This window comes from Pinus tabuliformis, chromosome 1_2 (assembly GCF_031772625.1).
Source record: "Pinus tabuliformis cultivar Carrire ecotype Pingquan chromosome 1_2, CPIR1, whole genome shotgun sequence".
NCBI classification, from domain to species: Eukaryota; Viridiplantae; Streptophyta; class Pinopsida; order Pinales; family Pinaceae; genus Pinus; species Pinus tabuliformis.
Genome location: NC_142298.1, coordinates 699,991,415 through 700,008,854, shown reverse-complemented (window position 1 = coordinate 700,008,854; position 17,440 = coordinate 699,991,415). Strand labels below are relative to the sequence as shown.

The following is a 17,440-nucleotide window of genomic DNA, read 5'->3' as shown; positions in this document are numbered from 1 at the left end:
GTGCGGAACCCAATTACTTCTACGCTGTGACCCGACCCAAGTCCTTCGCACTTTGTTTATGCTTCCCTTCATTATCCTTCGCTCTGTTTCATGTAATGAGTGAGTCGGTTAATGCCCAAATGCCTCCAATGCAACTCTTACTTATACAATTCTCAACGAATGGCTTTCACTCCAATGGTCGCATCTCTTGGGTTGCCTGTGGGTCGGCCTGCCCATGTCCATGCACGGTCAACCTCCCTGTCCGCCCAATCTCACACCCCTTCATAAAACTCCATCCATCGCACTATAAACCGTCGAGTCTACTTCAGCTACGTTTAGCCAATTCAACATGTCACACATCTCACCCGAGCCAACCACACGCCTTGCTCGTCGCACTTCGGTTACCCGTCGCACATGACCCGCCCATCGCACATTGATCGAGCACCCACCTACCGGCATGTCTGTTATAGTACTCGCCCACCTGTCGCACATAACCGATCGAGTCGCCTTTAACCGACGATGGGGTCACACAAAACTGAATGTCTCACCTATATGTCCAAGCCTTTGGTGCCATTGAATGGTCTTTTCTCGAGAGACCACAAGATTTTATGCTCCACTTTTAGGAATCACAGAATTGTTGCACCCATCAATAATAGTGCTACCCGGAAACCCTTAAAGAGTTCCAATCTGAACTCCCCGCATCAATATCAGTGCTCCCCAAACCATCTTGCAGATATTTTTCTCGAACACTGTTTTGACACCTACATCATCCATCTTGCCCACAGAAATCAAATTTCTAGCCAATGCAGGAATATGCAAAACACCCAGAAGTGTTCTAATCCTTCCACCTTGCAACTTCAACTTGAATTTTCCGCGACCGACGATTCTAGCCTTCCTGTCATCCCCTAAGAAGACATCACCACCATAATATTTATCATACTCGCAGAACCACTCCCTGTGGAGAGTGAAGTGAAAGGATGCGCCTGAGTCAATCAACCATGCCTCATGATCTACATGTGTACTTGAAGAAGAAGCCAAGTACACATCCCCACCTTCATCTGAGGTGGTTTTAACCTCTGCAGAAGGACCATCATTAGATCCCTTTCCTTTCTCATGAGCTTTAAATCTACAGTCCTTTTTTAAGTGCCCTTCTTTTCCGCATTTCCAACACACCTTTACAAGTTTTCCTAGAGATTTATATCTCCCTCTAGATTTAGATCTTCCACTCGAGGATTTATTTTTGTTTATGTTCTGGGACCGTCCTCGTGTAGACAAGGCATCACCATTCTGGCCCTCCGTATTTTTACATATCATCGCCTCCAACAACAAGGATGAGACTATTTCATCAAACTACAATGCAGGCGCATTGCTACCTATTGCAACTACCAGACTATCCCACGAATCTAATAGAGAACACAACAAACTGGTGCATTTATCTTCATCTAAATTTTTTATATCAACAGATAACAATTGTTTTACCACAGTACTAAAGGCGTTCAGATGCTCTATCACCGAGTCTCCATCCTTCATCCTCAGGTTATACAACTTTTTTCGTAGGACCAGAGACTTAGATTGGTACAAAGTCCTTAACTTGTCCCACAAAGCCTTCGCCGAAGCTTTCCCTGATACATTCAATAATACTGAATCTGAGATGCACAACCATATTTTTCTCTTTGCATTTTGATCCAACTTTTCCGAGTCTTCAGCTAACGTTGTTGTTGGTTTAGTACCCAGATCTACCGCAATCCACTGATCTTTATCCACCAGCAGATCCTCCCTCATGAGTTTCCACAACTCAAAACTTTGACCATTAAATTTCTCGATCTCTATCTTTCCACTGCTCGCCATCTTCTTTCACCACAAGAATGAACCCCGCAGATCTCCCATTGAACAGGGTCTACTATGGGCCTGAGCAAAACCCCTCAGCAGCAAAGGCGTCCCCTTGAAGCCAAAACAGCTCTGATACCAAATGTAGGTTTTAACTCCATACATAAATTACCTACATACAAATTCTAAAAGTAAAAAATAAACAATGGCGAGAGCATAAAACATAAAACAGATAAACATAGAGATTTTCCCCTGTATCCCAAAACCAGGACTACCAGATTATTTTTAATTATATTCCTTTCAATGTTACAATACATATATATACATGTTGAAGCATCCATAAACCCCAATACATTAACCCTCGATTAGAACATAACCGTAGTTCACTTGATCGGATCTACAAAATACTATGGCCAAAATGCCATCATGCCCAAAACCATGTGTAAAAACCACACACAAAACCATAGGTAAGTCTGCCCACCTAATATAGGGTCCAAAAAAACATTTCCTCGAGGCGCTGCTCCAAACTCCGTAGAGGGGGGCGGTAGCCACCCCTCAAAGCCCCGACAAGGGGGGCTTCCACCCCCCATGTTGCGCCCGGCACAACGAACAGGGGAGTTATCGCCCCCCGCGCATGGGGCTAGTCGTGGAAAGAATATAACACACACCCAACAAGTCTGCCCGTGAGGTGCAGAACCCGATTACTTCTACGCATTGCGACCCGACCCAAGTCCTTCGCCCTTCGGTTATGCTTCCCTTCGTTATCCTTCGCTCTGTTTCATGTAATGAGAAAGTTGGTTCATGCCTAAATGCCTCCAATGCAACTCTTACTTATACAATTCTCAACGAATGGCTTTCACTCCAATGGTCGCATCTCTTGGGTTGCCTGTGGGTCACCCTGCCCATGTCCACGCATGGTCAACTTCCCTGTCCGCCCAATCTCGCACCCCTTCATAAAACTCCATCCATCGCACTATAAACCGTCGAGTCTACTTCACCTACGTTTAGCCAATTCAACACGTCGCACATCTGACCCGAGTCGACCACACGCCTTGCTCATCGTACTTCGGTTACCCGTCGCACATGACTCGCCCATTGCATATTTTTTGGGCACCCACCTACCAGTGCACTTGCTAGACGTACTCACCCACCGTCACATGTCACCGACCGAGTTGCCTTTAACCAACGATGGGGTCACACAAAACTAAACATCTCGCCTATATGTCCAAGCCTTTGGTGCCATAAAATGGTCTTTTCTCCAGAGACCACTAGATTTTTTGCTCCACTTTCAGGAACCACAGAACTGTTGCAACCATCAATAACAGTGCTACCCGAAAACCCTTAAAGAGTTCCAATCTGAACTTCCCGCATCAATATCAGTACTCCTCGAACCATCTTGCAGGTATTTTTCTCGAACACTGTTTTGACACCTGCATCATCCAGCTTGCCTACAGAAATCAGATTTCTAGCCAATGCAGGAATATGCAAAACACCCAGAAGCGTTCTAATCCTTCCACCTTGCAACTTCAACTTGAATTTTCCGCGAACGACGATTCTAGCCTTCCTGTCATCCCCTAAGAAGACATCACCACCATCATATTTATCATACTCGCAGAACCACTCCCTATGGGGAGTGAAGTGAAAGGATGCACCTGATTCAATCAACCATGCCTCATGATCTACATGTGTACTTGAAGAAGAAACCAAGTACACATCCCCACCTTCATTTGAGGTGGTTTTCACCTCTGCAGAAGGAGCATCATTAGATCCATTTCCTTTCTCATGAGCTTTAGATCTACAGTCCTTTTTGAAGTGCCCTTTTTTTCCGCATTTCCAACACACCTTTACAGGTTTTCCTAGAGATTTAGATCTCCCTCTAGATTTAAATCTCCCACTCAATGATTTATTTTTGTTTATGTTCTAGGACCATCTTCGTATAGACAAGGCATCACCATTTTGGCCCTCCGTATTTTTCCGTCTCATCTCCTCCGACAACAAGGACGAGACTATTTCATCAAACTGCAATGCAGGCGCATTGCTACCTATTGCAACAACGAGACTATCCCACGAATCTAGTAGAGAACACAACAAACTGGTGCACTTATCTTCCTCTGAAATTTTTATATCAACAGATAACAATTGTCTTACCACAGTACTAAAGGCGTTCAGATGCTCTATCACCGAGTCTCCATCCTTCATCCTCAAGTTATACATCTTTTTCCATAGGACCAGAGACTTAGATTGGTACAAAGTCCCTAACTTGTCCCACAAAACCTTCGCCGAAGCTTTCCCTGATACATTCAATAATACTGAATCTGAGATACACAGCCGTATTTTGCTCTTTGCCTTCTGATCCAACTTTTCCCAACCTTTAGCGAACGTTTTTGTTGATTTAGTACCCAGATCTACCGCGATCCACTGATCTTTATCCACCAACAGACCCTCCATGAGTTTCCACAACTCAAAACTTTGACCATTAAATTTCTCGATCTCTATCTTTCCACTACTCGCCATCTTCTTTCACCACAAGAATCAATCATGCAAATCTCCCATTGAACAGGGTCTACCACGGGCCTGTGCAAAACCCCTCAACAGCAAAGGCGTCCCTTTGAAAACAAAACAGCTCTAGTACCAAATGTAGGTTTTAACTTCGTACATAAATTACCTACATACAAATTCTAAAAATAGAAAACAATGGCGAGAGCATAAAACATAAAACAAATAGACATAGAGATTTTCCCCTGTATCCCAAAACCAGGACTACTAGATTGATTTTTCATTATATTCCTTTCAATGTTACAACACATATATATACATGTTGAAGCATCCATAAACCCCAATCCACTAACCCTGGATTAGAATATAACCATAGTTCCCTTGACCAGATCTACAAAATACCATGGGCAGAAAACCATCATGCCCAAAACCATGTGTAAAAACCACACACAAAACCATAGGTAAGTCCACCCACCTAATATAGGGTCCACAAAAACATTTCCCCGAGGCACTGCCCCAGACTCCATAGAGGGGGGCGGTAGCCCCCATCAAACCCCCGACAAGGGGGGCTGCCACTCCCCATGTTGCGCCTGGCACAATGAACAGGGGAGTTATCGCCCCTCGCACATGGGGCTAGTCGTGGAAAGAATATAACACACACCCAACAATTATGCCCATCAGGGGCGGAACCCGATTACTTCTACGCATTGCGACCCAACCCAAGTCCTTCGCCCTTCGTTTATGCTTCCCTTCATTATCCTTCACTCTGTTTCATGTAAGTGAGCAAGTCGGTTCATGCCCAAATGCCTCCAATGCAACTCTTACTTATACAATTCTCAACGAATGGCTTTCACTCCAATGGTCGCATCTGTTGGGTTGGCTATGGGTCGGCCCGCCCATGTCCACGCACGGTCAACCTGCCTGTCCGCCCAATCTCACACCCCTTCATAAAACTCCATCCATCGCATTATAAACCGTCGAGTCTACTTCACCTACGTTTAGCCAATTCAACACGTCGCACATCTCACCCGAGCCGACCACACGCCTTGCTCGTCGCACTTCAGTTACCCGTCGCACATGACTCACCCATCGCACATTGGTCGGGCACGCACCTACCGGCGCGCCTGCTATATGTACTCGCCCACCTGTCGCACATAACCAACCGAGCGCCTTTAACTGATGATGGGGTCACACAAAACTGAACATCTCGCCTCCTAGTCGCATATAATCGAATGCTCCACCCGAGTCGCCTTTAACTGAAAGCAGGGGCGCACATCTAGGCATGCCTGTACTACGAGTTCTGTGTTTTTACTCTCTTGGGCGCTCCCGACTCGAAGCCCTGACAATAAGTGTCTCTCCAAAGTGCCTGCACTTTTACACTTTTTTATGAGACAAGTGTCCCTCAAAAAGACCCTGCACCTTTACACTTTTTATCACACAATTGTCTCTCCAAAAGTGCCTGTACCTTTACACTCATTATGAAACTACCTATGATCATCCCACACCACACTCAACCTCTGTGACTCATATCTTGCCCATTAAGTTGTCCAAAAATGTGCCTCCTTATTGCCATTCCACGTCCAAATTTGACATTGTTAGGATTTCACAATGTAATACAAATTTCACTCGGGAACCTCTTACACAAATGTAACACAACTTCTTTTACTCGACAACCTCCTACACAACTTGATGTTGGCTTATAGTTGTTACTTGAGATGGTTCCCAAACCAGCCTCTACATGAACAAGATAGAGTAGCATACAAAATTAAATCATGAATAGTAGGAGACAGATAATCCCAATGATTAATTGCATATAAAATTAAATCATGAATAAGAGGAAACAGATAATCCCAAAGATTAATGATTTGTAGGAGGGTTCATTTTAAAACCATAAAAAATGTATAATCAATAGCTATGCTCCTGATGATCACCGTTTAAAGAGACATGCATAGGCAAAGTGGGCGGCAAAATCAGTTCACTCATTGAAGGGTACTTTGTTGACAAGCCATCCCACTAGATTTAGTCAATGCAGTAAGCATCGCAAATATGATCGAGAGAATTTGGGAGAAGGAAATTGCCAAAAAGGAGCAGCCAAAAGGATTTGACTGTAGTGGCTTTAATATCAGTGTGGCTGGTCAATAGGCCCTAGTGGAGACTCTAGCTAGGACTCGTCATGTGCAATTCGAAATCAAAACATCTTATGCTGCAATTGGTTTTGCGATTCCTTTTCGAGTTAGTAGTAGTCATTGTCTTTGTTGCACTCAATAACATTGTATTTCCTATTCTGGGGTATCCAATTATTACTAGATACTTACAACATCAAACATTGAGCAACATAGACTTGAGTTTTGTCGGTGAAATGGTCTTCCTTATTTTTGTCTAGGCCTAGTGTTTTATTCAAAATAGCTTCATGTCATGGGATTTATTGTTGCTTTGGGGGGTCTGCTTCAAATCTTCCTTTTCATGTGCTTTTGTGGCAATTCTCCTTTGCTCAATGGAGCAACCTCTACAGAAGGTGTCTTAGTGGGTGTTTTCCTATCAATATAATCAACAAGTGTGATTTTAGAGTTTTTAATGGAACAAAACAATGTCAATGTCCTTTAGTGCCAAGTCATTATTGTAACACTTATTCTGTAGCATTGTGTTGTTGGGTTGCTATTTGCATTACTACAGGTTTTGGGTAGAACATGTCCATGATGATGATTCATGTTCTTCATACTTGCAACCATATTGTCTTAGTCCCCAACATTGCAACATTGATGGTATGCCTATCTTACAGACAAATGAACTTTACGAGCTAACCTCAGTTGCTTTCATCTTGTGAGTTGGATTAGTGCAATGAAAAACTAGGTGTGAGCCCTAAATTGGTTTCATCTGCAGCAATAATTCTAATATCGACAATAGATTTTGCATAGCACACACGTGAGCAAGTCAAATCGAATCGCTTGTTGGCACAACAACATTTAATCTAGTTACTACTTTGTTATTTATAATGGTTCTGATACTCAGGCATTTGGGGGTGTCTTTATTTGCACTCTGTAATAGTTGATCTAAGAAGCTCGCATGACTACCCTGGTCACACCCCATAGGGAGCGTGATTGTTCCTTGTTATTTCTTTCTTGGTTGGTTGCAGTCGTTCCAACAAGCATAGTGCTTCTCTTAAATTGAGAGGGTATAGTGAAGGCAATGTTCAATAAAAATGGGAAGAATAGGTACAGCAGGGACCAAAAAGGTAAAGAAAAAGAAGAAATTATTTTAACATCCACGAGGCTAAAGATAGCCTATGGGACAACTTGCTTCACCGCCTGATTCTTGTATTCAACCCTTTTCCTGTAAAGCCTCACACAATAAGCACTTTCAACTTCTCAACAAACCCCTCGTTGAATAATTATCCCAAGAGTTAGCTGCCAAAATATTTGCATAACTTTCTATGTTGTCTTTGAAGTGTTTGCATTTTAAAATGAAATGTTTTTCTGTTTTCACTTTTCCGGAAGAGCAAAAATACATACTATTTCTTCCCACACTTCTTTTGGTCTTTTACAGCACCCTATTTCACAACAAAATTGATGAGAATTAGTCCTTAACTGAGCAATAAGAATTTTGGCTCTCTAAGAAATATTGGCCACGATGTACGCTTTTTGTTGATGACTATGAGTGGGATTAAACTCTTCAATACAGTACTTTTTCTTTCTCCCTAGCTCCTTATCCCAAGTACGCTTGTGGAACTTATCCATAACAATGGATTTTATCTCTTTATTGTTTGTGGGACACATGTTCAAGAAAATACCTCGTTTACTAAACCATTGTTATTTTGTCACTTTTTTTTATACAATATGTCATTAAAGACAACCTTAGGCCATCTGCCCTCTTCCATTTGCTCATTTTTTTAAACACCTTATGAGTACCCCCTTGTTTCACTTAACAAGATAGCATAAGGAACTGCAATTTTAATTTTGAATTTGTTTGTTATCAAGAGTTTCTGAATTTTCTCGATTTGCTTTCACTACATGTCGGATGTACTGCTAGCCCACAGTTCACAACTGTAGAAAATCATCAAAATCACTAAAAACCCAAAAAGAGTTTGAGTGGTGTTCCAATACCATAACTCTGCCTCTCTACACCTACTTTGAAATGCATAAAATGTTTTCCAACCCCCCAAAGTTCTTTTCTTTCTACAATCGTCCCAACTTAAATTTCTATTGAAGTCAATTCCGAGGTATTTGTAATCCACAACTTCTTCCAAAGTGTTGCCTTCAAAGTAAAACTTATGTTGGTTATGTTTTCTTTTGTTAGAAAAACCACTACTCATTTTGCTAATATTCACTTGCATCCCCACCCTTCTACAAAAATGTTCAAGGGAAAATAAGTGCTCTTGCAAACCATGAGCAGATTTAGCAAAGACTAAGGTCATTTGCATACAAAAGAAGCTTAGAGAAACCTTATAACAAACTTGCCCAAATGGATACCATCACTCTTCGAGTCTATCGATATATAAACCAAAAAGGGTAAGAGACAATGGGCAACCTTGCTTGACCCCAATATCGCTTCTAAAACTTTCAGAAATGTTTGTTGAAGTTCTAATTTTGACTTTCACCTCTTCATACAGCTTATGCACAGCTGCTCTCAAATGCTTAGGAACCCCAAGTTCCTCCAAGGGCCAAGCTCCTTTCGGAAAAAAATAGGAAGGATAACAACCGCAATCGATGGCTGAAAATGTTCCAAGACGAATATCTAAGGCACTGTTCTAAAAAACAATGCGGAGCAATATGGCTTAAGTCATGTCTAAGGAACCATCCCATCCTTTGCAAGTTATCATGTCTGAAAATCCCTTCGGAGGAATGGAGAGGCAAATCAGGAAACAGAACCATATCTTTGACCAACACAAAAGAAGCAAGGCAGTTGGTCCTACTATTAGCCATCCCATCCTTTGCAAGTTATCATGTCTGAAAATCCCTTCGGGGGAATGAAGAGGCATATCAGGAAACAGAACCGTCTCTTTGACCAACACGAAAGAAGCAAGGATAGAAATCAGAAAGAACCCAAAAAAAATTTTAAAAAAAAAAAGACAAAAAATGAAAACATTTCGGATTACAAGATTCACACCTAGAGGATTCATACACATGACAAAAACCGGGATTTTAATATCGGCATGGAAAATATGTAAATCTTCAAGATCATGTTCAAAGTTGAATAACTGACCCTTCACAGCATCGGAAGGGGTATCAAATGTTGAATTTCTGACCCTAGAATGCAGAATCATTCTGTAAATTTCTCTGTTGATAATTAGAAAAACTGAACATGCCACCAACAAATGAGGGAGACGAGATCGACTTCATCGGCCCTAGTTTTCACTGGTTGAAAGTCTCAATACATGTTTCCGATTTTGGTGTTTTCCAGCTTAGTCTGTACCAAAATGACTCTCTAATCAGGGCAGTTACTCATTTTAGAGCATGAGAATATAATTTGAAGGTTTCCCAAAGGCCAAGTTCCTTTCAGAGAAAAATGGGAAGAATAACAAGCTCAATCGATGGCTGGAAATGTTCCAAGACGAATATGTCAGGTACTGTTCTAAAAAAAACAATGCGGAGTAATATGGCTTAAGTCATGTCTAAGGAACCATCCCGTCGTTTGCAAGTTATGGTGTCTGAAAATCCCTTCGGAGCAATGCAGAGGCAAATCAGGAAACAGAACCATCTCTTTGACCAACACAAAAGAAGCAAGGCAGTTGGTCCTACTATTAGCCATCCCCTCCGTTGCAAGATATCATGTCTGAAAATCCCTTCGGGGGAATGAAGAGGCATATCAGGAAACAGAACCATCTCTTTGACCAACACAAAAGAAGCAAGGATAGAAATCAGAAAGAACCAAAAAAAAAAAAAAGGACAAAAAATGAAAACATTTCGGATTACAAGATTCACACCTAAAGGATTCATACACATGACAAAAACCGGGATTTTAATATCGGCATGGAAAATATGTAAATCTTCAAGATCATGTTCAAAGTTGAATATCTGACCCTTCACAGCATTGGAAGGGGTATCAAATGTTGGATATCTGACCCTAGAATGCAGAATCATTCTGTAAATTTCTCTGTTGATAACTAGAAAAACTGAACATGCCACCAACAAATGAGGGAGACGAGATCGACTTCATCGGCCCTAGTTTTCACTGGTTGAAAGTCTCAATACATGTTTCCTATTTTGGTATTTTCCAGCTTATTCTGTACCAAAATGACTCCCTAATCAGGGCAGTTCCTCATTATAGACCATGAGAATATAATTTGAAGGTTTCCCAAAGGCCAAGTTCCTTTCAGAGAAAAATGGGAAGAATAACAAGCTCAATCGATGGCTGGAAATGTTCCAAGACGAATATGTCAGCTACTGTTCTAAAAAAACAATGCGGAGTAATATGGCTTAAGTCATGTCTAAGGAACCATCCCATCCTTTGCAAATTATCATGTCTGGAAATCCCTTCGGAGGAATGGAGAGGCAAATCAGGAACAGAACCATCTCTTTGACCAACACAAAAGAAGCAGGGCAGTTGGTCCTACTATTAGCCATCCCCTCCTTTGCAAGTTATCATGTCTGAAAATCCCTTCGGGGGAACGAAGAGGCATATCAGGAAAAAGAACCATCTCTTTGACCAACACAAAAAAAGCTAGGATAGAAATCAGAAAGAACATAAAAAAAAAAATTAAAAAGGAAAGAACTGAAAACATTTCGGATAAAAGATTCACACGTGATAAAAATTGTAAAACAGACAAGCAAGGATTTTAATATAGCAAGATCATATTCAAAGTTGAATATCTGGCCCTTCACAGCAATGGATGGAGGTATTAAATGTTGAATATCTGACCCTAGAATGCAGAATCATTCTGTAAATTTCTCTGTTGATAATTAGAAAAACTGAACATGCCACCAACAACTGAGGGAGTGATTCAGTTGAGTTTGAACAGCTTATGTGCAGGGAGATTCTTTCGAAGTTCTTTTCAAATTATTGACATTATTTAGAAAAAAAAATTAGTCAAATTTGGACAAGCATGTGCCAAATTCACATTACCAGTTGCAACATCATCAAGTCCATTGTACCCTAGGATCTCCTCTAAGTACCATAATAGTTGTAAATATCCTACGATGTGGCAAGTGATAAATAAAGTTTTGAGAGATTCACTGCAATATTAAATTGACCTGCGAGTAGTTAAGTTAGTTTTGTTAACGGCCAGTTCCTCACTTTATCAATTAACCTGTTTGGAAGTTCAAATACATTCACTTTACAACTTCTTATTCAGTAAATTTAAGTTGCCAATGGAGGAGGAGGAGGAGGAGGAGGGAGAGGGGGGGGGTTACTTGGCTTGCCCGTGAGGTTGATGACGTATGATCCACCCAATGTTCCAATTTTGCTGTGGATTAAATCACTCAAATGGAATGTGGCTGGGTGCAAATCCCAGGTGAATTTCGCACAATAAATACAACTTCTTATTCAGTAAATATAAGTTGCCAATGGAAGAGGAGGAGGAGGGGGGGAGTTACTTGGCTTGCCGGTGAGGTTGATGACGTATGATCCACCAATGTTCCAATTTTGCTGTGGATTAAATCACTCAAATGGAATGTGGCTGGGTGCAAATCCCAGGTGAATTTCGCAGAATAAATACCCCCCATGCATGGTATTAAAGTAGAACGATATACATGTTGTGCGGTGGAGCCCCTTGGGATGTCCTTTATAAAAACACTTCTAACAGCTACAACAATAAAATCTTTATGAAGTCATTTGACAAACCTTTAGTTATTATTTTCTATTCCTGTAACTTAATAATGAAGTGTATTAAGTCCACAGCACCATAAATTCTCTTTGTTAGTTGCAATGCAGAAACATACAGTTTTACTTCCACCCATAATGATATAACAGAGTGCCCATCGCTGAAATCATCAATCACAGTATCAGGGATCTGTTCTTCTCCTACAACCCTCGTAACAGTGCAACCATTGATGAAACCGTTCAGTTGTTTACAGTATGATATTAACAGTGCAACCATTGATGAAATTATCTGACAACTCATTAAATCAGCTCTACATATAAACCAAGGGAATTTTCCTTTTGAACAAAAGTATTGGAAAAGGCAACGACAGACAAACTTCTTTTCAATTCAAACAAAATAACATCATTATACAGACAACAAACATGTTGCACGTGCAGATTGAGTGTTAGGCAGCATCCCCAATTGATTTTACAAGCATATGCTCAGAATGTGTTGTTTAGCCTGCTTCAACAAAATACATGAGGATTGAAGCATTATACTTTCTTCCCTACAAAACAACCCCAGCATTCATTTGCATCCTCCAAATATTTACTACTTGTAGATCCCTTTATGATCTTAATCAATTTCCAATACTCCTATCTCAAACTCCCCATTGAAAGAAGTCAAACTACAAAAAGTTGTTTCCTGCAACCAAATTCCCATTCCTTCTAAAGCTGAGAGAGCTCTTAACATATGATAATCAAGCATTCAACAACACAGTTACTGCTGCTCGTCCAAGTCATCTGTTTTGTACGAAACTATCGTATCAACTTTATGTATCTGCAAAATTGCAATGAACATTCATAATCAAAATGCATGATAGTTTCTAAAATGAATTGCAAAAGCATTCCCATTTCACAATGAGACAATTCAAATCTTGTCAAAAGATTGTTCCCCCATATAAAAGCAAATTTCAACATTCCACTGCCTCAAATAGCTTCCAATACATGGGAGATCCAGGAGTTTACCCGCGTGTCAAAGGAATGGAGCTTCACTACTTGAGGATTCTTGATCAATTTGGCATCACTTTCTAGCCAGGTTATTGGGACTGATAAATCCCTATCTGTGTATGCAAGTACATCAAATATGCCTGCAACAAAGAAAATTATCATAATAAACAGAATGGACTTCGTTACAATTCCCTGAGAAAATTCCCTGAGAGATTTGTGTTACAATGGTAACATAACAGTTCAATCAACTTCAAGTCAAACTACGTAATCCTTCTCTTTTACAATATCGGTCAACATGACAATCGGTTGTGATTTCCCCACTTCGTTTCAATGAGAATGGTTATGGAAACAGAATGCTTTTAAGTTTTAATAGACTGATCAGGAAGCACTAATCTAGGTCATTTTGCCGTTTTACTCTAATCAACTTTATAGAAATCCTGTTCTACGAAATGCAAAGTGAATCAAGCCCAATATTGACAGTAAGTTTACTTACATGGCTCGTCAAAGCATGGGAGATAGGTGATACTAGATGCAATTTGACGCATGATTGCCTGAATCTCTCTCATGATTTCTTTATCGCTCTTCTCTCTTGAGACACTGCACAGTGGAAATAACGATGAACATTACAGAAAACACTTAGTATTCTTGTGGCTTTGTTCACACTTTAGGACTGATACTGTTAAAACAAAGCATGTCGCAACCTTAATGTCACCTTCAACTGTGCAAATTATTTACACTGATACTGTTAAAACAAAGCATAGTCGGTAGAAAGAATTTGCACAGTTGAAGCTGGCCAGTTAAGGTTGCAACATGAAGTAGCATGGGCAATAAGGATAGCAACAAACCCTTTCTGAATGACCTCATCGTCCGTCACAACATTGAAGTTCCATCTTTCAAGAACCTCTGACGAGTTTTTGCTCATAATCACCAGAACAATTCTCTGCAGCTTTCCAGATTCCAGCCACTCTGATTATGAGATTTACCATGCATTAGCAATGTAGGTCAACGTGAAATTTTCGCCACATTCCTACCCTACCCCCTCCGCATTTTCTCCATATCCCCACCCTATCCTCCCCCCGGGCGAACAAACACAATACCAACCCCAAGAAATGAAGAAGAGAGGAAATCCTTATAGAGAAAGTGCAAGATATGTTCAACGATGTCCATACAAAATTTCAAAAACAATGGCAAATCCACGACTTTAAATTGAGCACCTATTAACCAAAATCCATACAGATTCCAAAAAGAAACAATAATGTAAGAAATGCAAACTTATAAAAACCACAAACCCGAGAATTCTAAATCAAAATCCCCAGAGAGCATCTTGCTTTTCCAAAGGAAAAGAAAACCGTCAGCCTCATTCTTTGAAACAAGCCTCATCTTTGTGCTCACTGATGTCCATACAGGATTTCAGAAAAAATAGCAAAACTACAACTTTAGATTGAACACCTATTAGCCAAAATCCATACAGGTCCCGTGTGGTCTTAAAAAACCTATAGAAATGCAAACCTTAGCCCCGCTGCACAATGCTCAACAAACCCTTTCTGAATGACCTCATTGTCCGTCACAACACTCTCATAATCACTAGAACAATTATCTGCAGCTTTCCAAATTCCAGCCACTCTGATTATGAGATTTACTATGCATTAGCAATGTAGATCAATGTGAAATTTTCTCCACATTCCTACCCTACCCTGTCCATTTTCTCCACATCTCCACCCTACCCTCTCCTCCCCCAGCAAACACACACAACCCCAAACCCAAGAAATTTTTCTCCACATCCCCAACCTACCCTGCCCCCGGCGAACACACACAACCCCAACCCCAAGAAATGAAAAGAGAGGAAAGCCTTATAGAGAAAATGCAAGATATGTTCAAGGATGTCCATACTTCAGAAACAATGGCAAATCCACACCTTTAAAATTTAAATTGAGCACCTATTAACCAAAATCCATAAAGATTCCAAAAAGAAAAAAGAATATAAGAAATGCAAACCTTAGCACCAATGCAAACATACAAAAACCACAAACCCAAGAATTCTAAATCAAAATCCCCATAAATATCAAGCCATAAACCTAGACTTAATAGTTAACCAGAGAGCATCTTGCTTTGCCAAATGAAAAGAAAACCGTCAGTCAGTGACCTGTGAAACAAGCCTCATCTTTGTGCTCAGTGATGTCCATAAAAGATTTCAGAAAAAATACCAAACCACAACTTTAGATTGAATCATACAGGTCCCATGTGGTCTTAAAAAACCTGTGTGAAATGCAAACCTTGAGCCCCAATGCACAATGCTCAATAACCCCAACCCCACCCCCACCAACACCAACACACATAACCCCACCCCAAGAAATGAAGAATGGAAAGCCTTGTAGAAAAAATCCAAGATATGTTCAAAGATATCCATACGAAATTCCACAAAAAATGGCAAATCCACAGAGCTTTAGATTGAGCTTCTATTAACCAAAATCCATACAGATTCCAAAAAGAAAGAAAAAAAACAAATATATATATATAAGAAATGCAAACCTTAGAACCAATACAAACTTATAAAAACCAGAAACCCAAGATAAATATCAAGCCATAAACCTAGACTTAACAGTTAACCAGAGAGCATCTTGCTTTTCCAAAGAAAAAGAAGAAACCTTCAGCCAGTGACCTGTGAACCGACCATCTTTGTGCCCAGTGATATCCATACAAGATTTCAGAAAAATAACAAAACTACAACTTTAAATTGAACACCTATTAGCCAAAATCCATACAGATCCCCATGCAACCTTAAAAAACCTGTAAGAGGGAACCTTCAACCAGTAACCTACCAACCGAGCTCCATATCCATACAATCTTTCACAAAAAAACCGGTAGAATTACAAGTTTAGATTGAGCACCAATTCACCAAAATCCATACAAATTCCGTAGAGACAACAACAACAAAAAACCATACCAAATGCAAATCTTGTCCCCGATGCAAACTTTTCAATCGTAAACTCATGAATTCTGAATCAAAATCCCAGACCTAAAAGCAAACTTCAACGAGTGACCTATCAACCAAGCCGCATCCTAAACGCAAAATTTATCAAATAGATGCCAACCTTCCCAACATCACCACACCTGCCACAAAGGTGGAAAATAGACATAGACAGAGGCAACCCTTCAACACAAAATTGAAGAATTTGCAATCACGCAAGGAACCATAAACCTAAGAATCTTCAGCCAAACCTACATTAATTTTTCAAAGGAAGACACCAAACCTTAAAGAGGAATCATCCAAAACCCTTGGCCGTGGCTGAAAGTCCGAAGAAAGTAATCCCATTTATTATTTGTAACTCTTAAGCAGAGATGCAAAGGATTTTGCCCTTATACTCAAATTTGTTTAAGCTGGGTATCTAGGACCCAAGGATTGCCAAGCCAAACCCACACAAATTCTTGAAAAGGGACAAAAAGCACATGAACATGATTAATTCAAAACCTTAAACCCTAAATACAAATGCTACCTGCCAACTGAGAAGTTATGGAAGCGACAAAACCCTTAACTGCTTCGTCCTGGATCAAATACATTGGAATCCCATACTTCCTGACTTTGCTGAATTGCTCCTCAGGATAGATGCCCCGATTGTACAAAATACTACAAAACACCAAACAAAAAACAATAATCTCCGACTGAATGCCTTTTCAATGCTCATTACCTTAAAAGTTAAATGAAAGAAATGGGAACAGGGGAGAAGAAATGCAGATACCTGTTGGCTGCATAACCTGCCCGTTCATGCAAAAATAAACAAAATCAATCACAGTCAGGCGGATTAACTGCCATAAAAACTACCCAAAATAGCAGTATGGCCATTGAAACTAGAACAGAGTTTCAAGGGCTGCTGGGCTTTTAGAAAACTTACCAAAAAACTCACTAACAATGGCTGCCGATCCTCTGAGCGTAATAACATCCTTGGCGAGGCTCGTAGAAGCCATTGTTCACTGGTTTTCTGAATTCAAATGGACTTTGAAATCAAGCTATTCCGAGTTGAGGGGTTGTTGTGAAGGGAATTGAGGGATTCTTGTCAGTAAGTAATTGAGCGATTGCTGTGAAGAATGTAAATGAGCACAAGAAGAAATTAAGGGAGCGTGGAGTCTTCCAACGGCTATTTCCGCTTATGCTTCTCGCTTTTAAAAAATTTAAAAATTTTATTTTCACTTTCAGGTCCTTACCATCATTTTGTTTAAAGATATGACCTATGATCTATTTTTGGGTGGAGCCCATTTGAAACCCTAGGATATGTTGCCTCGGGGAATCTAACTGAATTTGTTTTAAGATATCAGCCATGAGAGATTTCTGGCATAACCTTATTACTAGTTGTTTTAGAACTTATTATTAATATTGTTATAGAATTCAAAATAAAAT

The 17,440-nt window shown here is 40.2% G+C and overlaps 1 protein-coding gene across 1 annotated transcript; it reads right to left on the bottom strand.

Moving 5' to 3' along the window:
* Positions 1-12,424: 12,424 nt before the first annotated feature.
* Positions 12,425-17,208, bottom strand: MAD2 (DNA-binding HORMA family protein). The gene is made up of 7 exons (XM_089393928.1): positions 16,938-17,208; positions 16,785-16,800; positions 16,542-16,672; positions 13,893-14,013; positions 13,541-13,644; positions 13,066-13,187; positions 12,425-12,877 (listed from the first exon to the last, which is right to left on the bottom strand). The coding sequence occupies exons 1-7, from the start codon at positions 17,008-17,010 to the stop codon at positions 12,818-12,820; spliced, it is 627 nt and encodes a 208-aa protein (XP_089250054.1). The 5' UTR covers positions 17,011-17,208; the 3' UTR covers positions 12,425-12,817.
* Between the last annotated feature and the right edge of the window lie 232 nt (positions 17,209-17,440).

Coding starts and splice junctions, on each gene's coding strand:
- MAD2 (XM_089393928.1), bottom strand. CDS start 17,010: ATGGCTTCTACGAGCCTCGCCAAGGATGTTATTACGCTCAGAGGATCG. Junction 13,645..13,892: donor GATGAGGTCATTCAGAAAGG/GTTTGTTGCTAT, acceptor TCCACTGTGCAG/TGTCTCAAGAGAGAAGAGCG. Junction 12,878..13,065: donor TCCATTCCTTTGACACGCGG/GTAAACTCCTGG, acceptor GCAATTTTGCAG/ATACATAAAGTTGATACGAT.